The sequence below is a fragment of the Tachysurus vachellii genome, chromosome 5 (assembly GCF_030014155.1).
Source record: "Tachysurus vachellii isolate PV-2020 chromosome 5, HZAU_Pvac_v1, whole genome shotgun sequence".
Lineage (NCBI taxonomy): Eukaryota > Metazoa > Chordata > Actinopteri > Siluriformes > Bagridae > Tachysurus > Tachysurus vachellii.
Genome location: NC_083464.1, coordinates 23,847,409 through 23,874,901, shown reverse-complemented (window position 1 = coordinate 23,874,901; position 27,493 = coordinate 23,847,409). Strand labels below are relative to the sequence as shown.

Genomic DNA, 27,493 nt, shown 5'->3' with positions numbered 1-27,493 from the left:
TTTAGAACTGTAAATACGCTACATAAATCTACATATAACCATAAAACACTCCTGATCATTTGCTATTCTGTGAACCCCAGTAAGTCAATCCAAAGTCTCAGCCTCAAACACTCTGCCTACAGACCATCTTACAGTTGTTGATTCTTTAAGTGGTCACAACTAACTGAATATGTGTATGACACACAATTAATGGTCTGTGGCTAGTCATTTGCAATGCCAATCGAATGCTGTTGGCCTGTAAAATGAGGCAGCCAGATTGAGTGATTAAAAAAACAGGTTAGACTCCAGCTCTATTTTAAGCATTCTCTTTACTGATGGATGGCTTGGGAGCTGAGTAAAGGATTGTATATTAACGTATAGGTCAAAGTCTGTGTGTTTCTCTGTTTGCGTCCTAGGTTAAGCCCTTACGAGTGGTATAACCCTCACCCGTGCTTGCGGGAACGCCGGGACCTGCTTGAGAACCAGTACACACTAGGGAATAGTCTGTGGTTTCCAGTAGGAGGCTTCATGCAGCAGGGCTCAGAAATCATGCCTAAAGCTCTGTCTACACGCTGTGTTAGCGGAGTCTGGTTAGTGTGTGTTTGTGTGTGTGTAGGAGCTTGGTCGAATAATTAATTTCTTTCCAGAGTTTTAGGGTTGTTATGAATGTTAAGTGTATTAATATAATTAGGTAAAATGAAGTAAATTATTTTTACTTTATAATGGTTCATATATCATTTTCTTTATTGTACCTAATTATATTATTCATATTATTTATAATTATATTATTACAATTAAGTACATTCTTAACAACCCTAAACCTCTAATTGGGAAGAAATTAAATAATCGATTGATTCCATCATATATATACAGTATATTTCTCTTTTTTGTCTCTTTTCCTCTCAGGTGGGCATTTACTCTGATTATCATCTCCTCGTATACAGCCAATTTGGCTGCATTTCTGACAGTGCAGAGGATGGAGGTCCCCATCGAGTCACCTGATGACCTGGCAGACCAAACCAACATTCAGTATGGCACTATACATGGTGGGAGTACCATGACCTTCTTCATGGTACGAACCATATGATTCTCAAACACACTTACTCTTTGTAATACAAACAACCATGTGCACATTCTCTCCTTGCTGTCTGTATGGTAGGCGTGTGTCAGACCAGGTTTCTGTTTGAGTTGGCATATACTGGTGTTTGCAGGAGTGTTGTATTTAGTTTGACTGCCATTTGCGTCACTCTTGGCTCGGTGTGTGTTGTAACAGGTCTTGTTTGCTCCTGTAAGGCCTTGACATTCTGTTTGTGTTTGTGTTGTTGTCGCTGATTATATATGTATAGTGATACAGAATTTCTGTATTAACTATATTTGTACTCGAATGACTGGCTATATGGTTTTTTACCTAACAGTAAATTCAGATGGGATTTTATGCTTGGCATTTAGATAAAGAAACGATTTATTTCATTTTGAACAGCTCAGTCTCATCTATTTTCATACAGTGAAAGTCTGTTCAGTAACTACTTCAGCCAACGCACATTAAATAAACAAGCTGGAAATGAACTGATTGCAATATCTGTTTGAAAATCTACATTCTTACCACTGGGCCTTCATTATCAAACTGCATATGAATACATTTACACAGAATTAATTCACAGGAGTATGAAAATCAGTATTAATGAATATCTAGATAGTTCACAAACATGTTTATAGCAGACTAACTAATGCAAGCCTCAATTAATAGGCTTCAAATCATGTAATGGGCATTACAAATGTATAATAGGGTTATAACAAATGTATAATAGGGTTATATAGGGTTATATATAATAGGGTTGTCTGTAATTAAACAGACAAACTTACTGAAGCTTTTATGACGTTCAGTCAGTTATATTATTATATTAATGAATCAAAAGAATGCATAAAATAACTAGCTATTAAATGAACAGATAACACTCCCTATTAACCCCACTTAATTAAATTCAATTGCATGTATGAACTCATACTGAGGATGCTTTTGGTATTTTGTTGTCATTTAATTGTGTCTGTGTGCTTTTAATCAATTTTGAGTCAAATGCAATCCAATTATTGATTGAATTTTATCAATGTATGAAGAAAATCAGAGTTAGGTAGCAGGTCTATGCATACATTTTCTCAAAACTAAAAGATTGATAAATAAGACCCAATGTGTGTAAAACTTCATCCATCATTTCTCCTTTCCTCCTCACAAGGACAAAAAAAAGGTGTTCAAAAAGTCCTCATGTATCATGTATCAGCCAGCTATGCGAATGATTCAAAAAGTGCAGAGTTGCTAGAACTGTGACAAGGACAAATGTCTGTCTCAGTTACTTTTCATCTCTGTCTCTATTCCAGAACTCGCGTTACCAGACATACCAGCGAATGTGGAACTACATGTACTCCAAGCAGCCCAGTGTGTTTGTGAAGAGCACAGAAGAAGGCATCGCCCGTGTCCTGAACTCCAAATATGCCTTTCTTCTGGAGAGCACCATGAATGAGTACCACCGCAGTCTCAACTGCAATCTCACACAGATCGGGGGCCTACTGGACACCAAGGGCTATGGCATTGGCATGCCTCTGGGTGAGCGAAAGAGAAACACTGAAGGGAAATATTCAATGAGAGCAAGTTCATTTAATAAAGTTGTTTGTTAACTTTTTGTGCAGGAAGCGTTGCTGTTAAGACAGATACTGTAACAATGAGTTACTGAGTTAATAATACTCTTAAAATACTTTAAAAATATTCATCCCAGTGGTTATTTAATTGGTTATTTATAATACCATTAAGTTAACTACCATGAGCACTATACCTTGAACCTTTATAATGTGATCATATATGTTTAACAAAAAATAAACACTAGATTTGTAAAGTTCGTCGCAACAAACTTTGATGTTGGCTTTGACGAGGCAAGTATTCGCAAAGGCCGGTGCTTTTTGGAGGCAAGTGGACATAAGGGTCAGTGTTACTTTTGGAGGCAAGTGGACATAAAACTTGTGAAATCTAGTGGAGTGCTAGGGTGCCAAAACATTTGGAGACGAGTGGAGATGAGCGTGTGATGTCATCTGAAAACCTGTGACGCAATTCCCCTCCTTGGGCTGAGTGTTTTGATATGTCACATGTCCATGTTGTAAAAAGTTTTTTGATTTTGCTTATTTTGTGGGTGGGGCTGTGGCACAACCGAAAGGCCAGTCGGTACACCAATTTAACAGTTTGTATAGAGTATCACCCTAAAGCAGTTGGCCGAGTTTGGTGTAGACAGTTCGAAAGCTTGCCAAGTTATAAACCTCCAAAGTTTATAATGGGAGTCTATGGGAAAAAACCCATAGACCCGGTACCGGAAGTACCAGTACTTGGATCGCTTAGAAAGGTAATAGCAACAAACTTCAGACCAGGGTCTACAACCGAATTTGGTGCATGTGGTTCGAAAGCCCTAGGAGGAGTTACTCTTGATATATTTTGTCTAAGCTTAAATAGGAAAACAGAATGTTGGCTTCTACAAAGCAACATAATTATGTAACTAAAAGTATTGAGACAACAAGACCAAAAGATGAACATGAAACTATAGATCAGAATTTCAGTGTTCATGTGCTGATATTTATTTATTGATTGTTAAGCAACATAGGACATGGCACCTGTAAACCTGATTTTAGGTAAACAAAAGTATTGACAAAAATAGTCTTAAAGTAACTAACACTTAGTACAGTATTCGGTTGCAGATCCCTTGCTTGCAAACACTGTTTCAACCCCAGGACCCTGTGACATCACTACCTGTTGCTTTTTTCTGTCTTTCCTGTTGTTTGTTTACTGTAAGAGTTTCTGCCTTCAATCTCCTCTTCAGTAGGTGAAATGCATCTCAATTTGTTAAGGTTTAGTGGCCAGTCTAAAATCTTTCATTTTTACCCTGATAAAGTCCTTTGTTGCATTGACAGTGTGTTTTGAATCGTTATTTTACAGCATAATGAAGTTAGTCCCAATTATATTAGATGCATTTCTCTGTAAATTGCCATATGTTTCTGTAGACTGCAGATTGGAGATGGAGATTTTTTTTTTCTTCAATACTCACAATGTTTCTATCACCATCTACTGTTCTTTTCCTTGGCTGACCTGTTCTATGTCTGGTTCATAGTACACAAGTAGTTTTCTTCTTTTAAAGGATATTCCAAATTATTGTACTGGCCGTGCCCAATGCTTGCATGTCCTAATAGATTGTTCGATTCAATTCAAATTTCAGCTTTACAGAACATAAGAAACATAATACAAAATGTTTTATATTATACAAAGATTGTTATGAATAAAAGATAAATATTAGAATTATATTTAAATGTGTTTGTATTTATCATCAATGAATAAGCCTGAGATGACTGAGGTGACTGTGGTGAGGAAAAACTCCCTTAGATGGAAAAGGAAGAAACCTTGAGAGGAACCAGACTCTAAAGGGAACCTCATCCTCTTTTGAGTGACACTGGAGGGTGTGATTATAAATATACAGTCTGACAATTGTGCATTGATGAGGAGGATGTCCTCAAAGACCACATGTAGTTAGCACCTCCTCTTAGAATGTCTGAATACTTCATGAAGCAGAGTCTAACTAGAGCTGGTACATCTCTAGATGCCTCAGGATCCTCACAGGGTTGGCTTCATCTCAATGAAGGTCAGAAATCTTGGAAAAAGAGAAGCAGTGGAGAGGATTTAGTGTTCCTAATTAATTGTTATTAATTGTCCTCTTTTCCCAGCTTCACAATGGCTTACTCTTCTCCCATAGCCTGCTCTTATATTTTAGACCGGATTGTATGGATCAAACATTACACATTTCTTATAATCAGTTTCAGAATGTAGTTTCATTATTTGGAGAAACATCTTTTCTATATTCAAGTATGTCCTTGAGTTGGTTAATTCAATGACTTTTTTTAACATCATGTGTTGTGTGCATAGCAACATGTTATTTCTGAGTCAGAGCAGATAAACAGAACTGAGTGGAATCTCAGAGTAATCATCTCGGAGGTACAAAACGAAAATTACATACACACACAGACACACACTCCCAAAATGTATTTGCACAGCCTCGGCCAGATGAATTTCACCTTGCACAGGTGACAATATTGCTGCTCTGTGCGACCATGAGTAAGCCAATACAATATTTACATATTCATAAATAGAGCGAGACAAAGATGGAGACATGCCAAGGAAGCTGGAATGTGTTTTATATGCCATATTGCCATCACTCTTACTCAATCACACACTCTTTTTTTTCCAGGCTCTCCCTTTAGGGATGAGATCAGTCTGGCTGTTCTGCAGCTGCAGGAGAATAACAGGCTGGAGATTTTGAAGCGCAGGTGGTGGGAAGGCGGTCAGTGCCCCAAAGAAGAGGACCACAGAGCTAAAGGTATGATCATTATTAAATTCAGTCTGTGTATCAAGACATATCTTTGTTTCATTTCAGTATGTTTCTTTATAATTAATTTAGATCTCAGCTTTACACAAATCAGGAATAAATAACATGCATGTTAGTTTGTTGGTTTAAATAATTGTTGCTGGGTTTTGCTGTTCCTGTTGTGTGTGAGAAATAAGAGGTCTGTTTAATAAAGTGTGTGTGCCTTTTTGTTTTGCAGGTCTGGGAATGGAGAATATTGGTGGGATCTTTGTGGTACTGATCTGTGGATTGATCATTGCTGTGTTTGTGGCAGTGATGGAGTTTGTGTGGTCCACACGGCGCTCTGCTGAAACAGATGAGGTATGATTTCTCTGCACAACACATCAGGGGATTCATAACCAGATTCCGCTGCATGTGTGTTACTGTAGGTACTTGCCAGTGTGTCGCACAATGGGCACGTTAGACAGTGTACAGTACCAGACTCTTTAAAATGTTCTTACAAAGTTGGAAAGAAGTCCTTAATACTTTCTCTAGACAAAACTGTTTGTAAGTTGATCAAAAACGTCTGGGACAAATTAATAAAATTCTGGGTCTGAATAAAATCTGTTTTTATGTATAAAGTTATACATATATATGAATATATATATTAAATATGAAGAAGAGAAATAAGTTTATATAATTTGATTATAATGTATATTTGAAAAACATGTCCACTTGAGCTTTAAAGACAGTGTTTTCTCCCAAAAGATTTATTTGACTGAAACCTACACCAGAAATGTTTTGAATTTTTTGTGAGGTTAGTAGATTGATAGACTTTGTTAACCTCATTGCATTGCTTTCCTATGGTTCTCTCTTTCACAGGTGTCTGTGTGTCAGGAGATGTTGAGCGAGTTTCGTAATGCTGTGTCATGTAAGAAGAGCTCTCGCTTGCGCCGGCGTCGTCCACTATCAAGCTCTTTAGCTCTGCGCCACCCAGCCCGCCTCAGCCTGGGGACCTCGCGGCCCCTGCGACTTGTCAGAGAGATGCGCCTCAGCAATGGCAAGCTCTACAGTGGAGCAGGGTCCTTAACAGGAGGCTCTGGAGGTACAGGAGGACCCTCTGAGCTTGGTCCTGGACCTCAGCGTCTCTTAGAGGAGCCCCTGGGGGCCAAGAGCACTCCGGCAGGGCCGCTGGGCCCCCCTGCAGTGACTGTGCCTCTACCACGAGGCTGCACTCATGTACGAATTTGCCAGGAGTGCCGGCGTATACAGAGCTTACGCACAACCTCGTGCTCCCGTATCCCTCCATCTTCGGCACCGCTGCCTCGCCTAGCTCCGCCTCCACCACGATCCTCCTCCAACACAGACAGCGAGGGGGGTGGTGGGCCTAGCCCACGCCGAAGAGGCCACTCCCCTCCTCCGAGAGCCTGTGCACTCCCTCCCCCTCAGAGCACTGCAAATACAGACCTACTCGGAGGACAGGACTGAGAGAAAGAGTGCAAGAGAGACAAAGACAGAGGGAGGAGATCAGGAATGGACAGATTGGGGACATACTGTTCTGTAAGGACAGTTCAACATGTGGATCAGGATGACAAAATGTAGAAGAGGGACTTGAATGTTTTCATCGGAGTCTGGTCCTCTCACTTCCTCCTCTGTGTTTTGTCATGTTTGGAATTGCTATTTTAGATGTATGGAAATCACTATAGACATATTACATAATGAGAAACAACACGATGGTCTCTTTTCCTACTGCAGTGGCATTGGAAGCTAAGAATGAATGAGTAATGCAGAGATACTTCACCTCCCCTGAACTGCAGCTCCCTGGCACAAAGACACCCTCGAGCTGAACTTTCTGGCTTCTCCTAAATGAGAGCACACATCATCAAAAGCGGATGTTTAATCTATGTTAAATGTACTACAATCTGAAAAAAAAAAAAATATGAAGGGACACTCCAAACAGACTGATCCATTCTCACAGTTGTTTTCTTTAGTAGGTTTATTATTATTAATGTTGTTATTTTTATTTACTGTCTACCTTAATTGTTTAATTCCCCAGGCTAACTTTTGGCCAGGTTAAAAATGGAAAGGTAAAGAACAACAGGTATTTTATAAATTCTGGACCTTTATTAAGACAGATTAATTGTATATTAAGGCCTGAATACACTCAAGAGATCTGATGAGCTATTACTTTGTTATTTTATTCAACAGAATAACTGCAGATTTTGGACAAGCGTCAACTTTTCAGTTTGAGAAAGAAGCAAAGGTGAATACTGATACTGTTTATCAGTGCAGTAGAGTCAGTAGATTTATTGTATGCTTCTGGTAAAAGAGCTTGACAATACAGCTACTTGTTTTTTGTCTGCTTTATACTGGAAGATATTGTTGACAGGGTTTCACCTAAAAACAGTACCGTACCTACACCTCAACTGGAGTAAATTGTGTGTGTGTTTTTTTTTCCAGAGTGTTTGTGGGGAATAATATTTGCAAGTTAAGCTGATTTTGCCAAGTGTGTATTACACATCAATGCAAAGTTATAAGTAATGGTAGATTTGTTTCTTAATTTGGTAACCTTTGCCTCTTCCTTTAGACCTTATGTGATCTTTTTACAGCTTCATCATTTGGCTCTCTTTTCCCTACTCTCAGCTCCACTCTTAATTTACATAGCTTGTTATAAGATGACCCTGTTAACCTCTTGTGGGAAGCAAGCAAACTGGTAATGTGAGCGGAAATATTGCTTAACCAAGAAATGTCCATGTTAGAAGTCCTTAGTAGACTCTAAACCTTATTTTAAACAAAATATTAGTACAAATAATAATAATGGCATTAATTACTTCTTAATAGGACTTGATATTGGGATAAAGTGTATTACTTTACTCACATAATCCTACTAGAATGAGTGCAAAATCACACCGTATGTAAGCTTAGTGTATTCAGGCCTTTAGAGATAAAAATGACCAGCTACCATATAGGTGACTTTGTAAATATACAGTTACTGACTGTAGTCCACAGTTCATCTGGCACTCTGTATGTGTTCATCAATGAAAAGGTGCAAGGTTTACTGACATGGATTGAGGCATGTTAGTGAATATTGTGATGGAATATTGTAATGATATAATTGTATACCAACAAAGTGACCTATATGGTGGATCGACCTGCTTAAATGGCCTATGCATGTACTGTAGCTATGACAGAACAAGCAATTGATTGAGTGTAAAGGACCACTGTGGTATAAGCAGGAAACATGGCAGACATACTAGTCAAAGCTGGTCAGCTGGTTTTCATACCTCCTACTGCCAGATGGTGGCATTTCAAACAACAAAAAAGTAGTTGCCTCAGCTATTTTTAAGAATTTCATCCATACAGACATGCATATTTTTCCCTGTCAATGTGTTAATGGCAGGCTAAGGATAGTGCAGAAACCAAACATTCCTAAAGAGATCCAAGGGGAATTGAACCATAACTATGTTTTAAATTTCTCTGCTCTATGTTCTTTTTTCAAATTTCTACTACTGTGCAATGGTTTATCAAACGACGGTCATGAATATTAATATGATTATATTGTTGTTATTATAAGTACTTCTACTGAAGTGGAGGAGTCATTTGGGTTGTATATGAAGGGGTCAAAGTTTCAATGTAGGGATGAGGGTCTGCTAATGAGTGACCATCTGATGTTAAAGCTATAGACAAACAGATTTATTTGGAATAAAGAATACATCAATCAGTCTTTAATGATACTGGGTTTTCTGTGTGTGTTTTTGTTGAAACGGATTCTGAGGATTTGGGTTTGAATTTACATAATAAATCGTATTCTTCATGGGTTCCAGTGGGTAAGAAAACTTTAAATTCAAAATAATTTCAGAACAACAACAGTACAACATTCAGTGAGATCAAATATTACATTAAAACCAATGACAGGTGAAGTGAGTAACATTGATTATTTTATTGCAGTGGTGCCTGTCAAGGGGTGTGATATATTGGGCAGAAACTGAACAAAGTTGATGTGTTGGAAGCAGGAAAATTAGGCAAGTGTAAGGATCCAAGCAACTTTGATGTGCTGAGCTGTGTCCATGCTGACCTCTCAACTACAGTGGGAACATAAGCATCAGAACTGGACCATGGAGAAATGGCAGAATATGTTTTACATCATATGGACAGTTGGATGATGGCAGGAAAAGTGATGGCACCAGGAGACAATGGGAAGAAGGCAAGCCCGTGGGACTGTGCGCATCTAGGGCAGTGTTCTGATGGGAAAGCTTGAGTCTTGGCCTTCATTCATAAACATTGTTTCAGACCCCTTTATGTTCACAGTATTCCCTAATGACAGTGACCTCTTTCAACAGGATAACGTATCCTGCCACACTACAAAAAGAGCTTAGGTATGGGTTGAGGATCATTGAGGATCATCATCGGGCATCTGTGAGATGGTGAGGTGTGCTGGACAAACATATACAATCCATGAAGACCCCACCTCACAACTTACAGGATTTAAAATATCTGTGCTAACATCTTAGATACCACATCATACCTTCAGAGGTCTTGTGGAGTCCATGGCTTGACTCTTTTATGGATGATTGATGTAAGCGTTGTATACTCAGTGTCACTTAGCTATAGCATTTAGACAAAGTTAGCTGAAGAGGCTCACTGTTACAGAATCGGAATTCAGACTCCAAACATATCCGTGTTTATACAGTATGTTTTGGATGATCAGTGCATATATGGTATTATATATTTTTAGTGATCAAGGGGTTTCTGATGCCTGTTCTCATCAATGGACTAAACAACTCCAACTGAGAACAGGATGTTGTTGCTAGGAGACAAAGGCTGTCCATTCTTTATTCACACTCTACTGACAGTATTTCCACTTTCCCCACAGGTTATCTTTAGCAAGATTTTAATTACAAAGTCTATGCTTAATACAGTATGTGAACTTTAGAAAAAGGTACACATTTTATTGATTTGAATATGCTCAAGGCAAAGGTAATGAATTCAATACTGTATTTTTTCCCTTTCACATACTTTGGGTGGTCATTGTTGTTTAAAAACCTGTTAGACTGGGGGTCAACATGGAAGTAATTTCTCTCAGAATGGTCCTTGGGTCACTTGTCAGCTGTGTTCTGATTGATAATCTGGGATCTTTGCTAGGCAAAGATCGATACCTTTTTATTTTGTTGCCTATTAATTAAATGGGCACATTTGGGATATTTTTTTCCCTGATTTCCCTGTATTCTTTTCACTAAAGTTAATTCAAAAGCATTTCTCGCAGTAAATGGATCAAATACAATGTCTGGTGTAACAGAGAAGTATAGAAAGTTCAGTTATTCTATAGATTTGTCATTAGCCTATTACTAGTCAATGCTTATTCAGCTAGACTGTATGATCTGTTACTTTTCTAATATAATCAAAGGCCTGCAATGTTTGAATAGTTTGTATGTAAATTCTAACACTTGAATAGTGTGTGTGATAATATTGGATGAAGTATGTGATGGTCAGATACGATGGTCAGTGTATAGGATGGATACGAGGCAAACCTCTTTTCTTGTCTTGATACCAATCATTTAGGTGTCACTGTTTTTTCAGTACTTTTGAAATATCTTTTTAAGATATACTAGAAAAAATTGGTTAAGGGTTTTCTGTAGTACCTTAGAATTCATCTAGGATGTTGAATGATATTAGATATTCTGTACGTAAAGGGAAACTAGTGATGTCCTGTGGCCACAGATGCACTGAAGTCATTCAAAACAAAATAAATTTTGACAGCAGTAACCCTTTAAAATTTTAGTCTTTCGTGCTACAATGGTTAATGTTCTTTTATTTTGATGACAGTGCCTTGTATATTTTGTAAAACATTCTAGTAAAACAACAGTAAAAGCCACAGCTAATATTTCTCTAAATCTTGAGTGATTAAAATTAACAATATTTTAAAGAAAATCATTCATTCATCTTCTACCGCTTATCCGAACTACCTCGGGTCACGGGGAGCCTGTGCCTATCTCAGGCGTCATCGGGCATCAAGGCAGGATACACACACCCTGGACGGAGTGCCAACCCATCGCAGGGCACACACACACACTCATTCACACACTACGGACAATTTTCCAGAGATGCCAATCAACCTACCATGCATGTCTTTGGACCGGGGGAGGAAACCGGAGTACCCGGAGGAAACCCCCGAGGCACGGGGAGAACATGCAAACTCCACACACACAAGGCGGAGGCGGGAATCGAACCCCGACCCTGGAGGTGTGAGGCGAACGTGCTAACCACTAAGCCACTAAGCCCCCCTAAAGAAAATCAAGTGTTTATAAATTGTTTTCTAGATTTGATCTCCACTGTACATCTATCCAGTACTGTATAAATGTCTTGGGTACATGTATAGAAATGCTGTTCAGCAAACTTTTATTAAAAGAAGAACACCACCCAAAAAACTTCTATAAAGAACAGTAAACTGCAATAAACAGAATAAATTCAATATTAACATATAAAATTCATTAATATTATCAGCTAAAATAAATGCAGTTATATATATTTAGGTAGTTGGCAGCCTGACAGCCTTCATTATTATTGTTTTTTCTTCCAGTGGTCTGTTACATAATAAAATACATTAATTAAGTTACTTACCTATAAACTGTTTTCTGTAACTTTTTTTTGTAACATTTTGTAAATTGCTTTGGGAGATTTATTTTATTTTATTTTTTTCAATAATTAACTAAGAATACAGAAGTCATAATAACATTATAACACAAACCTATAAAATGACATCTGATTATAAATTAGGGAGCCAAAAATGTTTGCACAGTTCTGTACATTTGTACATATTTCCATACATATTTCAGTGTGGAAAATAAAAAGCAATACCTTTTGTGTGCTGTATTTGGTGTTTCCCCACCAGTCTGATGACACTGACAGTGAATTTTCTGCATGCATTTATTAGCCCAATAATATGATATTAAGACTGTGTAAACCCACCTTTGGCCAGTAGAGAGCACTGGAAGATCAGAGATTGCAGAGCATAAGCAAAGTCTATTGGGCATAACTGGCAAATTCAAAAATGAGTACAAAATATACAGTATCAAATACAACTGGAACACACGATTCTATTTCACCCAAAAATCTAAGAAATTACATCCTGTAAAAAAGCTAAAAGGTACAGCAGCATTTTGTTTGAAAAGAACCAACGTATGAATCCTCCAAACCTGATTTGGCAGACAATCTATATATCCTATATTTTATATCCTACATCCTATACTATTCTACATACATCCTATACATCCCACACCAAAGACCTTATGGCTAAGCCTCCTCACACCTCAGGCCTCCTCGCCTGACAGATTGTTGCACACACAAGAATTTAGTTATTTCACATACTGTATCATTTCACAGTTTTGTTTATTGCAGATATTGTTAAGTTATTGCAAATATTATCAAGTTATTGCATGTATTTCACATACTTTGAAAACAATACAGACTTGCACATACAGTACCAAGATGGTGGACCACGGCACATACTGTAGGTGTGTGGGTGCGTTGTATGTTGACTGAGTGAACATTCTTTTGTGACTGGACTTTTAATTAACCAGACAAAAGTGCACTCTCAGGCTGTATGTGAGATAATAATCTCTTTATCTAATCCTTCCTTGGGGTCCTATTCCTGTTGGACATGTCCTAAACACCGTCCCTAATTCACCGGAGGACAGATATCAACTGCTCTGAGAAAAACAAAGAGGAAGAGAAAGAGGAAGTGAATATTTGGTTAAACATTGACCAAAGTAGGCTAATTAAGCCAAAAGTAATATTCCACACTTCAGAGAAAAACATTATGATTTAGATTTTTTAAAAAAATTCTGTATGAATGATTAAAATAAATAAAGGCAGTCGAATTCTATGCATTTTATATTTCACCTTATGTTTGCTCTTGTAAGCTGTTCTATACACTATATATAGTGTTTATCCTGACCTGTAATGAGAGAGATACATTAGTGTGAATAATATTGTTTAAAAGGTTACTGATCTACTTTCTGACAGATAGATATACATCTCAGGCATCTGAATTTAAAGCTTTTGTTATTTTTCCTGTAATTCATAAGAGATATAAATAAATCAAAAATATTTCTATTGTGATTTGTACAAATTTGGAGATTATCATTAATCTGCCAATCTGTTCTGTTCTCTGTTTAGTGATTTTATAGTGATTTCTATTGAACAGAAAATGTATACATGACCCTCATCTTACATAAACATAATAACATAATATCCTTTAACTGTCTTTAGTAGAGAGTGAAATAAAAGCAGTGCAGTGAAAGTTTTGCTTTTCAGTGTGACACATTTGTGAATATAAAAACCATCTGTGTAATTTATTTGAACTTTTTTCTACAGATGCTTTTTGCTCTTTTCTGACACTGAATCTTCTCCATACTTTATTAGACTAATAGCATGATATTGTGACTGTGTAAAACTGTATTTAACCAGTAGAGGGCACTGTCTGATCAGTGTCGGTAGCTCATAACTGACATATTCAGAAATGATGTATCAGATATTAACTGAGGTGAACATCTTATATTGCTATAACAACATAAATGGGTTTGACAGCTGAAGAGAATTAGCATAAACAAAGTTTTGTTCAAAGGTCACAGATTATGTCACTCGTCCATTGCTAGTTATACAGTTACAAAGGCGGAAACTGAACATGACATTATTTTAACCACTGAAGCCTGAAGTGATTATTCAGTACAGATCTCTCTTTAGAGACGATTATTGAGTAGCAGTTGTAGAGCTCCGGATCTCTCCTGATGGACTTACACACTGTGTGCTGCAGTCTGCTTCTGATGCTGACATGTTCAGGTGACTCTCTCTCTCTCTCTCTCTCTCTCTCTCTCTCTCTCTCTCTCTCTCTCTCTCTCTCTCTGTCTGTCTGTCTCTCTCTCTCTCTCTCTCTCTCTCTCTCTCTCTCTCTCTCTCTGTCTCTCTCTTTCTCTGTGTCTCTCTCTTTGTCTGTCTGTCTGTCTGTCTCTCTCTCTCTCTCTCTCTCTCTCTCTCTCTCTCTCTCTCTCTCTGTCTGTCTGTCTGTCTCTCTCTCTCTCTCTCTCTCTCTCTCTCTCTCTCTCTCTCTCTCTCTCTCTCTCTCTCTCTCTCTCTCTCTCTCTATCTCTCATTTAACATAATTAAATATTTATTGTACACACACATATATACACAAAAGAAAACTACATGTTGAGTGTCATGACATGAAAGCTTTTGAACAATAAAAATTTATTGTGAAAATGTAATAATCATCACAGGATCTACTTCTAAAGATGTTTTTGTTGTATTTTCATCTCATTACTTGTTTAATGTAATCAATGTAATGTAACTGCTTATAAGAATCTAATTTCACCCTAAATCTTGATGTTTTTTCTGATCAAAAACAAAATCTACAGTTAATAATCTTAGAGAAACTTTACTGTAAATACAGCTTTATTATTTAATTCCCTGTCAGGACTCCTGCATGGACATTCTCTGTTCGACCGTTAGGGGGCGTTCCGGCAGTGTTTTCTGTCACGTGTCTTGTCTCACTCACCTGTTTGTTATTGGGTTCATTATTATGTGTATTTATTTCCTCTGAGTTCAGTGTTTTAGTTTCTGTTTCGTGTATTTATTTTTTTTTTGTCTTTGATAATAAAATCTGTTTTTATTTTGTATCCCTACATTTGGGTCTGTTTTTATTACTGTGATTTCTGACAGAACGCAGACAAATAAACGAGGACTAAACGAAGCTAAACGTATATATTTGTTTATTCACACAGGTCGAGGCTTTGGCCAAGTGTTGGAATTACCTGAGAGTATAAATAAAACAGTTGGGGAGAATGTAGTAATTACCCCAAAACGTCTTCCTGATCCTCCTTACTTCTCAGTCAGATGGAGGGTTAATACAACGAACATTCTTATTGGACCACTGAATGGATTTATTATACCGCCAGCGTACAAAGACAGAGTCAGTTTTAACACCACATCTTTAGCTCTGGAGCTCAGGAGCCTGACTGAGAATGATACTGGACAATATGTACTGAGTGTAGAAACTGTAACTAGTTACAATGGTCAGACCTCACTGCTGGTGCTTGGTGAGTAAAAAACTTTTCTTTTAAACACAGTTGTTTTACAGTGTTTTACAGTTTCTTATTTTGTAAATACAAGGTAAAACTTTAGGTGCTCAGGTGTCTCTGCTGCTGCTCAGTGCAACAGTGAAAAAGTCATCAGTACAATTAAGCATCTCTATTCACAAATGCCTCTGATTCTATAAGAGACTTCTTTTAAACATTTTAATGTATTTTAGTGAATTTAAATATCTCTTAATTTTAGTATTATATTATTAAATATCAATGTTGTGCTGCTTGTTTATTAAGCAGAGACTGTTTTTGACAGACATTGCAGACTATGTGAAAATAGTCTTTAAGTTGTGAGTTTCTGTGTTGTGGCTTAGTTTTAAGCCACAACACAGGGATATTGGTGCATTTGTGGCGTAGCTGCAACATGTTTCTATACTTCTGTAAAGCTGCTTAAGACAATGTGAATTGTTATAAAAATAAATTGAATTGAACTTGAAAATCCCCAACTACAAGCAGTGAGAAAAATGAATATGCTGAGTTCACTGGGGCCTTTTGGGGGTGTTCATTATTATCCCTGTTAATGAGCTCTATATGTACATAGTAAGGGCTTTCCTTATTTTAATAACCACCAGCTGCAATTTGTTTACAGTACAGCCTTAAATTGTATAAATCATGTTTATTTGAATTTTATTAATTATTAATTATGTTTATAATAGTTTTTGTAAATTGCTGTATAAGTTACACAAAATTTGAAAACTGTGCTGTTTTCAGCCATTTAGGTTATTTCTTGATTTTGAGAGTTTTCCTTAATTTAAAGGTGACAGTGAAATAATTATTGTACAATTTTACTTCTTATTATTCTCATTTTTTTTAAGGTTTTACTACAAAAGTATAGTTAAAATATCTTAATTATTTAAAATAAAGAGACCTAATAGAGCTAAAGAGTTGATACAGTGATTACTGTTATATTTTGATTATAGTTTATTAGTGTTGATGTGTTATGTTGTGTCTGAGCCCTGTACTACGTTTTAACCCCCAGTTCCAGTCTCCAACGTTACCATAGTACCAAATCATACAGAGCTGGTTGAAAACAACACTGTGAGTTTCGTCTGCTCTGCATCTGGTTCCTCTCTTTCATTTATTTGGCTAAATGGCAGCTCTGAGGTAACGACAGGGGAGCGAGTCCAGCTAACAGACAACAACAGAAATTTAACCATTACCAGTGTGAGGAGAGGTGACACAGGCCCGTACGAGTGTGAAGCATACAACAGCATCAACAGTAAAAAGAGTCAATCAATCCTCATGGTTTACTGTGAGTCATTTCATATCATGCTACTTGTTGACAGTCATGAGGTTTATTCAACAATCCTGCATGATATACCTGGTCTCCACAAGACCATGATGGCTCTAAAGACGACTAAATATGGATTGTTCCATTGCAGATGGTCCTCTAAATGTTGCTGCAGCAGCAGATCCAGAGAAACCCTTCTACAGTTCTGGGTCTAATCTCAAATTAAACTGCTCAGCTGAGTCCAGGCCTGCTGCTAAGTTTCAGTGGGCTTTGAATGGAATAGAGCTTAGTGAAATGGGCCAAGAGCTCAAACTGAACAACATTCAGATCAGTCAAAGTGGCAATTACACCTGCATAGTACATAACACACAGACCCTACAATATTCTGTGTCTCCACCCATCAGTGTCACTATACTAGGTGGGTTATAGATTAGTTATAGAAATCATGTGCAACAAAATTAAATTCAAATTCAAAGCTGCTCCTGCAATAATGTGGAGAAGGTTCATTGTTGCTGAAATTTTGGTAGCAAAAAAGTTTATTTAACTGCAGTTGATGACAACAGAAAAATTTCAAATAAACTAGTTAACCTGAAAAACATTTAACGATTAATCTCTTCACAAAGAAAGTGAAAATGGATTGATGCAATATTTTGAACTCATAGGAAGTAAAGCTGTTTCATTTGACTATAATTTAAGTAATGTGTTTTATACAGTGTTATGTAAGGAATAAACAGAGTTGTGGCATGCTGTTATAGGAAAATAATGAACTATTGGTTGTGTCATGTTTCAGTGAAAACCAGAGTCTCCTGTGATGAATACTACAGTGGCAATGAGCAATCCTTCCTTAGTTGTTAGAAATTATATTGTAATATAACTAACGTTTAATTTAAAGTAATTAATTTCTTTAATTTTAATTTCTATCTGCACTTTGAGGATATGAATCATGTTTCAAAAATTCTGATAACTCAAATGTGTGATTATCATAAATATAATCTAGTGGCGAGGGGTGAAAATAAGTCAGTGTTTAGAAAATGTCTTCGAATTTTCAGTACTTCTTGAATGTGAAGGATATTAAGTGCTAATACTTGTAGGGCTTTGCTTGACAGTACAAGTGATTATTATTTAAAATATTAGCTAATAGCGTAAGTAAAGTGATTACAGCATTATCTTGATTGTATGTCATTGATATTTAGTCTTAACTGTACTGACAGGGCTAATAGTGTTTCTAGTGATTGCTGTATTACTGTTTTGATTATAGATTTGTGTTTAAATCTATTGTGAACTGTTATTTATCTGAGTCCTGTATTACATTTTAATCCCCAGTGCCAGTCTCCAACATTGCCATAATACCAAGTCTAAAAGAAGTTGAACTCAACAGCACTGTGAGTTTCGTCTGCTCTGCGTCCGGCTCCTCTCTTTCATTTATTTGGCTCAATGGCAGTTCTGAGGTAACGGCAGGGGAGCGAGTTCAGCTAACAGACAACAATAGAAATTTGACCATTACCAGTGTGATCAGAGGTGACACAGGCCCATACGAGTGTGAAGCATACAACAGCGTCAGCAGAAAAAAGAGTCTCCCATTCAGCCTCACCATTAAGATTAATGGTGAGTTATTTCAGATCATGCGACTTGTTGACAGTCATGAAGTGTCTCAACCCATTAATGTCACTGTACTAGGTGCGTTATAGATTAGTTATTGAAAGATATGTTTACAATACAGACTCACAGCACTGTATAGTTTATTTAAAATTACATATGCCAAGAGTTTAAATGACCTCAGAGTATTAATAAAGTGGTTGGGTAGAATGTAGTGTTTACCCCAATCCATATTCCTGATCCTCCTTACTACATAATCAGGATAATATAACAAATATTCTTTCTGGAACATTGAGTGCAGTTAATATACTTCCATCATACAAAGAGAGAGTCAGCCTTGACACCACTACATTAGCTGAGCTCAGGAGCCTGACTGAGAATGATACAGGACAATATTTTCTGACTGTAGACACTGTTATAAATCTTTTCACTGGTCAAACCTCACTGCTGGTGCTTGGTGAGTAAAAAAAGCAAAGCACTAAATAATTTTATTACATGATCTAGAACAACATCTTAAAATACTTTTTATAACATTTTACAGTCAATTAAAAAAACCCAGTAGATTATAGGAATTCAGTAGACTGAATTAAAACTGCTCCAATATATGATTTTGTACTGCGTTCATATTCTTGCTACTAGATTTTGCAGAATGATCTCCAAGATTCTTAATTCAGAAATCCTGTCTTTTTAAAACTATTTGTAGTGTTTTACCTCTGAGTAAACATAGAATCTATTTTTATGAATTTATATATTTGTATGATGTTTGTACAACACTATATAAAAGAGAACTTAATAAAATACAGAAGAGGATTATAATGGAGCGCATTAATAGACAGAGCAGATTTTTATCTTTTGTGTCAAAGTGAATATGGTTTAAAAAAGCAGTGGTGAGATAACAGCAAACACATTTTATCATTTGTATTGATAAATAAACCTCATATCCAATGTTCAACCATAATTAATACAGTTATAACCATGGCTGAGACCTTTAATCTCTTGGGTTACTAAGTGCCAGTGATGCTTATTATTGCAGTATTATCCTTCTTTACCTGTAGATACTAACAATGACACCTTTTTTCATCAGATTAATGTAATCACTTTAACTTTTGCAGTTGCATGGGTGTTTTTCCAGGTGTTTGTACTGTATATATTTTGGCTTCTTAGTAACCGTATGACACTATTAATAATTATATAGTACAATATATTTTGGTTATTATGCTTGTCATATTATGCTTATTGATAGAGGAAAATGAATTTGCTAGAATACAGAGGTATGTAATTAGAGGGTAAGTAAGGAAAGTCTTGTCAGAGGGAGTGTGGGCTATAGAAATACTCTATAAAAGTCGGAGTTTCCACTTAACCATAAGAGGTTTTTGTGTGTCATGTAAAAAAAGTTATTTAAAAAAAATGACAGTCAGTGTTGACAGGTTCTTATAAAATAATCTGCAGGTTTCTATTTTTTTATTTTTTAATAGATAGTGGGAGTGAAGGAGGAGATGGAGATGCACTGTCTGCAGGAGCTATAGCTGGGATTGTTATTGGAGTTTTATTAGCTGTTGCTGCAATTGCTGGTTTGATTTTCTATTTTGTGAAAGTAAAAGAAATGTAAGTAAATCAGACCCTTAATTTCTAATCTACTTGTTATTTCATATATGGGTATTTAATATGCTTCTTTCTACATGAGTTATAAACATGTATTTTTTAAAGTGAACAAGAAGTCAGTATCATAACTGTTTAATTGTTCATAATAATAACTGTTAACACTCAAAGTGCTGTTTTTATAAAGGTGAAGTAAATTTGATATCAAATCAATGTATGTGTTCTTAATATTAAATATCTATGTAAATTTGTCTTCTTGTTGCTCACTCATGTAATGTGAAATAACACTTCAATCTGTATGACTATAATCTGGTCTACATTTTACTGTCATTCAGGCCAAGAACAAACTCCAGAGGAAATAACCAGAGTGAAGGTTTGTGTGAAGATCTTCAGTCATTGATAAATATTTGCTCAGTCTTAAAGACCAGACATTTAGCTGATGGCATTGTTATGAGATATGATTATGCCATTCCTGGGATAATTTGTGTTGATTTAGACTGTACAGTATTTACATACACCATCATTTACTACAACATAATGATTTATTTATATATTGTTTCGTATACAGCAACACATAATGCAGGTGGACATGTAAGTCAGTTTCTTTATTCAAGAAAAAAAGTGATAGTTTGAAAATGTGTAAATTTGAAGAAGTAAGATACACTGCAAGATATTTCATTTAGATACTCTTTACCTTTAAAGCTGCTGGAACGACTGTACTTCCTCCCACAGCATGTAGAAGCCATAGATTAGTGTGTTGTGCTGCTTAGTCCATGCTTAGTTACATGGACTTGTATGTGTACTAATAATCATCTTACTAATTATCTTTTAATGAAATTGTTCATCAGTAAAGTACAGTTCACTAAATGTATGTCATAAATGTATTTATTTACCCATTTTACAGAGTTCTGCTTTATTTTTTAGGATTCAAACTATGAGAATATCCTCAGATTCCATAATCCGAACACCGGGGTGACTGTGGGTGGATCTGACACTCAGACGCCTCACACGCCTCACCCTGTTACGGTAAACAGTCTATTTATTTGATTTGTACATTATTGCTATTACACTATTGCTACACTGCAAAATATTGAATTTAGATGGTCTTTACTTTTTAAGCTGCTGGGACGAATGTACTTCCTCCCGTAGCATGTAGAAGCCATAGATTAGTCTGTGTTGTCCCTGTAAGTCATGAACTTACATGGACTCAAATGTGAACTAATAATCAGCTGAAAACACAGAGTTCACTAAATGTATGTCATAAATGTAATTATTTATCCATTATACAGCGTTCTTTTATTTTTTAGGATACATACTATGAAAATATGGTCAGCTTCCAAAATAAGAACCCTGTGATGCGTCACACACCTCACCCTGATGAGGTAAACAGTCCATTATTTGATTTGTACACCATTATTAATTTAATCCTATTCCCATTGTGATGAATTTAACTATTGTTATTCTGACATTTTGTGATGTCCAGTACAGCTTATTGAATTTATTTATTACTAACCATCTAGGGAGTAATATATGAAAACCCCTGACATGCAGAAATCAGCTCTTTGTAGATAATGAGGTAAGTAGCTTTACTTCAATTATATTTAGGACAAGAATAAGTTTCATCAAAGTAGTAGATTGGAGAAATTCTCATATAGCACTGAAGTGAACTCCAGAATAACTCATGCACAAATGATATTTAAGAAATATTGCACAAGTAGGAGTTCTGTTATATTGAACATCAGTATGGCTGTGATTTGGTTGTAGGCACCGGATCGAGCTTGTTACCATGCAATACAGAGGCAGACAGACAGCCCTGAGTAAGTGTAGTAACAGTGTAGTTAAAGTGGATTGAGACAATCAGTGAAATGTTTGTGTTACACTAAATATTGGCACTCCTGGAATATCAGAGCCTATTTTTAGTAAAAAAAAATAAAGTTTTAGTTAATGTTCCACTTGTAATGGCTAAGAATGTTATAGGCACTTCCTGCATTTCATGCCCAATTTCAACAGAGTTATAACAACAGTCATTGTTCACAAGAACTTTTTTATAAAGTTATTTGGCTATAACACAGTCCTGTTTGTAGTGTGACTGATCCTTGCTGATGTTTAGGTGATGCATTTTGTGAGCTGCTTTCATGCAGCCCTTAAGAACTACTTAAACATGGCAACCACAAAACTCAGTTAAACTCTGTACCACTCTGAAACTGTAAAACTGTTTGCTCATCTGTCCTCTTCTTGGCAATTTTTTGAACAATACAGACATTAGAGATTTTGACAAACATTTTTATGTTCCTGATTGCTCTTAATGGTTAATTTTTAATGTATTGTTATATGCATAAAACTCTATGTGTCAAATCCCACCTGAATGTTTACTGTTTAGTGCTCTTTGACCGCCTCTTATTCTTTATCAGTGATGTTTATGGTCTTTTCAGAAAAATCCATTTCCTCCTGTACCAGCATTTAGCTCTTCTAGTCCAGGCTTTGTTGCATTATAATGTTTTACATTTATTTTTAAGTCATGTAATTCTTATTCAGTTTCAAACACTTTTGCTGCAAGGATTGTTTTGTATAATGTTTATTTAAACCCAATTCAGGAAGAAAGACATGATTGTGTGATCAACACCCTGCATTTTATCTGTTATAGGGATTACAGTGGGCAAATGTCACCAGCTCTGGGAGGAGGAAGTAACAGTGAATATTTGGTTTGATTGGTGTCAAGAGAGAAAAAAAACATTATGATTATTAAGTATCTTTTATAAATAATTATAGCATGAGTAGAAGTCTGTGCATTTGAGAGATCTGATAGATGAAAATGTATAAAAACATGTATGTGTAGTAATTTTATAAGAAAATAAATTGCATTACTTCTTTATTCATTATAATGTACTTAAGATTAGTGAATTTAACTTTTTCAAGTTTAGTCTTATTCTACTGTTATTTATAGTGTTGTTTATCTGGTCTTCACATAGACTGTGATAAGAAATATCCTTGAATTTTTTCTTTTACCCTGCTTTCCATATTTTTCCCCCCTCTTTTAAAGCAGAAAACTGTCACTGACTCTCACTGTTTTCTAATGACAATTCTAGATATATTCTGTAAAATCATTTATTAGCCATATGTGTCTAATTTTCATGTTTTATATTCCCTCTTTTATCCTGAACCCATTCACTGGTATACAGAACACTCATTAGGAAAATCAGCCACACTTCCTTAATCCAGCATCCTTTCATTATCAATAGTTAATACAGAAAAAGTGGAGGAAATTAGTGGGATTAGTGTCAGGTCACTGCTAGTTTCAACTCATTACCTGACTTTACAGATTCCTTAAACCTCTTTTGTCTTTCACAAATTACTTTTGTCTCTACTTCCCTGTTAAGCAGTTATTTCCCTGTTTTTTCTCACATCATCTTGTTTATACATTGTATTATGTATATACTGCATATTTATAATCACAGCCTCCAGTGTCACCTATATGAGGATGGGTTCCCCTTTGAGTCTGGTTCCTCTCAAGGTTTCTTCCTTTACCATCTAAGGGAGATTTTCTTTGCCACTGCTGCCTGAGTCACCTCAGACTTGCTCATTGGGGATAAATACATACACATTGTGACCTAATATATATATAAAACATTAATCTTGAATTTTGTATTCTATTAATCTTTATATTATTCTTTATATTAACCTTTTGTTCTATGTTTGTTCTGTAAAGCTGCTTTGAGACAATGTCAATTGTAAAAAGCGCTATACAAATAACCTTGAATTGAATTTAATATGCATGTATCTGCTTTGTTTCTTTGCTATGTGTTTTTCCTAATAAATACTTGCTAATATTCCACTATTGTTAATTAGTTCATCCAGCTAATATTCCTATTAGGAAGTTAAATAAAACATTAGGAAGATGAGGAGGAAAATTAAAGCTGTTTGTCATTTTAAAGCAACTTGATAAAACATAAAAAAACTGTCTACTGAATCAAGGAGTCACCAGTTCACAAATCTTTTAAAGTTGTTAGAGATTATATTGATTATCTCTCAGGCTAAACTTTAAAGACTTTAAAAACTTGCTTATATTAAAAACTGAGCTCTGAAGCAACACAACCATCAGACATCGGAAAGAAGATTTAAGGTGACATCATTGTTATCCAAAAACTTTTAGTTACATCAGAATGAAGGCTCCTCCAAACCCCAGGAAGCCTTTGGCATGAAGGTGTGTAATTGTGCTGAACCATGTAGTGCTGCTAAAAAGTCTGCTGAATAATTAAAGCAAAAAAAAAAAAAAGTGTGCTGATTATTATGAGTTGATATGACTTTTCTCTACTAAGTCTCTTTTTCACTTCATCGGTCACCCAATTCATTACAGATGCTCATTATTCATGGTCACAATGCAGCTTTACACAAATCCAGGTTTGCATTTAAAGTTATACAGTAACCCTAATGAACAAGCCAGAGATGATGGTGGTAACAAGAACAACAAACCTCCCTGTGATTACATGATAAACAAAACTTGAGAGGAACCAGATTCAAAAGGGCAGCCATCCTCATCTGGGTGACACTGATACTACTATTCACCCCAAACCAAACCATGGCTTGGCATAATGTTTGTATAACAGTACTTCTGTGTGTTCATACTGTAATGACTGTTAACACTATATAACAAGATTAGTCTAGACTGTAAAAAGTAAATCAGTCTTTATAAAAGGTCAATACCGTTCAGAAGCTGTCTATAAATAAAACAATAACAAATTTAACTGTTTTGCTATAAAATAAACAACATTCTATGTCAAAATCACCAGCTACTGGCTGATATTAGGTATTTCCAGTCAATGCACTAATGTCAGCTATGCCAAATGAGGAAGCATAGACAGAAGCAGAGACACAAGGTTGTTACTCAAAACCACACAGAAGCAGACGATGGCAAATGATATTCAATAAAGCAAAGAAAATATATTTGGCAGAGATATGAGCCTGATTGGACTGACGGTGGCGCTGTCGTGTTGTATTTGATATTCATTAGAGAATGGCACGAGATTCTTAGATAAAATCTTCCTTCTTCATTTACTTTACATTCATTTCCAAGTGGATATGACTTTTTTGTACGCAACACTGCTGATTAGGTTCAACCAATTATACAGTATTTGGAGCACAGTATGTGAGTTATTGTTGGTTTTAATTTAATGCAGGTTTGTGATGTTGCCAAACATCAACATTGTACTTAAGTTTGACTTCTAGATTAATGCTTATATCCCATAAATATTTCCTAATCTGTAAATGGATCTGTAATCATCACTCATTACTTAAAACATAAACATGTCCATTTCTGCATCATCTATTTTCAGATTCACCTCACACACTTTATTTAATTTGATTCCAAACTAAAATGATTTCTTCTTGGATCAAGCCATAAACGGAAAAAACAACAACAATATTTGAATAAAATCTCGCAGATGTCGTGAGTCAGCTTTAGCGTTTAGTATTGAACTGCTGTCACAGAGATAACGACAATAGCAACAATACAGTTATTATTATTAGGGGTCAAGCCCCGAAGGGGTGTAGACACCTATTGTTATTGTCGCTTATTATTCTTCCTCTTCCGCCATTGAAGTCAATGGCAGCCCATAGAACCGTAAGTAGGAAAGTTATGTAATTTGGCACACATGTAGAGGCCAGTCTTAGAAGTTACTATAGCAACTTTGGTGTGTCTAGCTCAAACCCTCTAGCGCCACCAACAGTCGAGAAATCCAATTATGTTCATGTTCATAACTGCTGACTCGTAAGGCCTAGAGACAAAATTCTTGCATATTTTGGATCCTTTGCTCATGCCGATTCGAATGCACCATATGACGTCATTTCTGTCATGAATACCTATCCGCCATTTTGAATTTTCCGTAAAACCTACTTTTTTGAACTCCTCCTAGACCGTTTGTCCGATTTGCATGTCCTTTGGTATGTAGCATCTAGAGACATCCGAGACAAAAGTTTTCAAAAGCTTTTTGATAAACCAATGCCTTCTCCTATTGTTAGTTGACACCTATTGTTATTGTTGACCCGAGACAAAAAGTTATCAAAAGCTTTTTGATAGACCAATGCGTTCTTGTATACCGTGGCAACATACATGGTGGCGAGCACGCCAAAACAGACGTGAGGCTGTATCTTTGCAAAACTTGTGCGTGTCGACACGAAACTTGGTATATGTCATTATAGTCATGACCTGAGGATGCATGCAACGTTTCGTGACAGTGCCACCTAGTGGCCACGAGATTTTAAAAACAGCTATTTTCGCTTATAACTACTGCAAACTTGAGTCTAAAATCATGAAGGAGGTGTTGTTAGACTCCGTGAGGCATGCTGAGTCAAACGATACCAAACGGTTTTCGGACGGCCATTTTGTGTGTTGGCCATTTTGAATTTTCACGTTAAGGTCAGTATTTTATGAATGCAATGCCATATCGCTACGAAACTTGGTATATGTCATAAAAGTGATGACTTGAGGGTGCAACCAACGTTTCGTCACAGCGCCACCTAGTGGTCACGAGATTTGAAAAATGGCTCTTTTCGCTTATAACTACTGCAAACTACTGAGTCTAAAATCATAAAGGTCATGTTGTTAGATTCCTTGAGGCATACTGAGTCAAACAATACCAAACGATTTTCGGACGGCCATTTTTTGTGTCAGCCATTTTGAATTTTCCATTAAACCTACTTTTTTGAACTCCTCCTAGACCGTTTGTCCGATTTGCATGTCCTTTGGTACGTTGCATCTAGAGACATCCCAGACCAAAAGTTGTCAAAAGCTTTTTGATAGACCAATGCAATCTCGTATACCGTGGCAACATACATGGTGGCGAGCACGCCAAAACGGACGTGAGGTCGTATCTTCGCAAAACTTATGCGTGTCGATACGAAACATGGTATATGTCATTATAGTCATGACCTGAGGGTGCATGCAACGTTTCATGACAGCGCCACCTAGTGGCCACGAGATTTTAAAAACAGCTATTTTCGCTTATAACTACAGCAAACTTGAGTCTAAAATCATGAAGGAGGTGTTGTTAGACTCCTTGAGGCATGGTTCATCAGCGACATGTTCTGAGTGCATCTGATCGGCTTGACCCCGGTATCGCTGCTTGCAGCTATATTTATTATTGTGTTTATTCACACAGGTCGAGGCTTTGGCCAAGTGTTGGAATTACCTGAGAGTATAAATAAAACAGTTGGGGAGAATGTAGTAATTACCCCAAAACGTCTTCCTGATTCTCCTCACTTACTAGTCAGATGGAAGGTTAATACAACGTCCATTCTTTCTGGACCACCGAATGGATTTATTATACAGCCACCGTACAAAGACAGAGTCAGTCTGAACATCATATCTTTTGCTCTGGAGCTCAGGAGCCTGACTGAGAGTGATATTGGACAATATGTACTGAGAGTAGACACTCCTATAGGTATTTACACTGGTCAGACCTCACTGCTGGTGCTTGGTGAGTAAAAAAAAACTTTTTATAATATTTTTGGAGTAAGATATTTTTTTCTTTAACCTTGTACAGTCCTCATTTGTAAATAAAAGGATAATTTATATCTTTGTGGCTAAA

At 36.3% G+C, this 27,493-nt stretch overlaps 2 protein-coding genes across 7 annotated transcripts in view; both read left to right on the top strand.

Annotated features, from left to right (window-relative positions):
* grik5 (glutamate receptor, ionotropic, kainate 5) overlaps positions 1–8,983 on the top strand; it is a 72,276-nt gene extending 63,293 nt beyond the window's left edge. The window contains exons 16-21 of the mRNA XM_060870664.1: positions 396–569; positions 886–1,051; positions 2,353–2,578; positions 5,250–5,378; positions 5,605–5,726; positions 6,228–8,983. Of these exons, the coding sequence (XP_060726647.1) occupies positions 396–569; positions 886–1,051; positions 2,353–2,578; positions 5,250–5,378; positions 5,605–5,726; positions 6,228–6,833 (1,423 nt within the window). The 3' untranslated portion in view covers positions 6,834–8,983. The remainder of the gene's footprint in view (positions 1–395; positions 570–885; positions 1,052–2,352; positions 2,579–5,249; positions 5,379–5,604; positions 5,727–6,227) is intronic.
* Positions 8,984–13,997: 5,014 nt separating this feature from the next.
* LOC132846118 (carcinoembryonic antigen-related cell adhesion molecule 1-like) lies at positions 13,998–23,742 on the top strand. 6 transcript variants are annotated; one of them, XM_060870660.1, is made up of 12 exons: positions 14,013–14,183; positions 15,125–15,439; positions 16,464–16,736; positions 16,867–17,133; positions 18,039–18,320; positions 19,787–19,916; positions 20,246–20,283; positions 20,479–20,501; positions 20,835–20,936; positions 21,218–21,292; positions 21,431–21,486; positions 22,555–23,742. In XM_060870660.1, the coding sequence occupies exons 1-11, from the start codon at positions 14,132–14,134 to the stop codon at positions 21,452–21,454; spliced, it is 1,581 nt and encodes a 526-aa protein (XP_060726643.1). In that variant the 5' UTR covers positions 14,013–14,131; the 3' UTR covers positions 21,455–21,486; positions 22,555–23,742. The 6 variants fall into 6 exon arrangements, 3 of the variants coding, with proteins under 3 accessions (XP_060726645.1, XP_060726646.1, XP_060726643.1); XM_060870662.1 differs by lacking the exon at positions 20,835–20,936 and having other exon boundaries at positions 14,003–14,183; XR_009648460.1 differs by lacking the exons at positions 19,787–19,916; positions 20,835–20,936 and having other exon boundaries at positions 13,998–14,183.
* Positions 23,743–27,493: the final 3,751 nt, after the last annotated feature.

What these genes read in the sequence shown, in the direction of transcription:
- LOC132846118 (XM_060870660.1), top strand. Translation starts at nt 14,132, where the DNA reads ATGGACTTACACACTGTGTGCTGCAGTCTGCTTCTGATGCTGACATGT. An exon ending in ATCAATCCTCATGGTTTACT is followed by an intron (nt 16,737 to 16,866) that starts GTGAGTCATTTC and finishes GTTCCATTGCAG; the next exon opens with ATGGTCCTCTAAATGTTGCT. An exon ending in TTTGTGAAAGTAAAAGAAAT is followed by an intron (nt 19,917 to 20,245) that starts GTAAGTAAATCA and finishes ACTGTCATTCAG; the next exon opens with GCCAAGAACAAACTCCAGAG.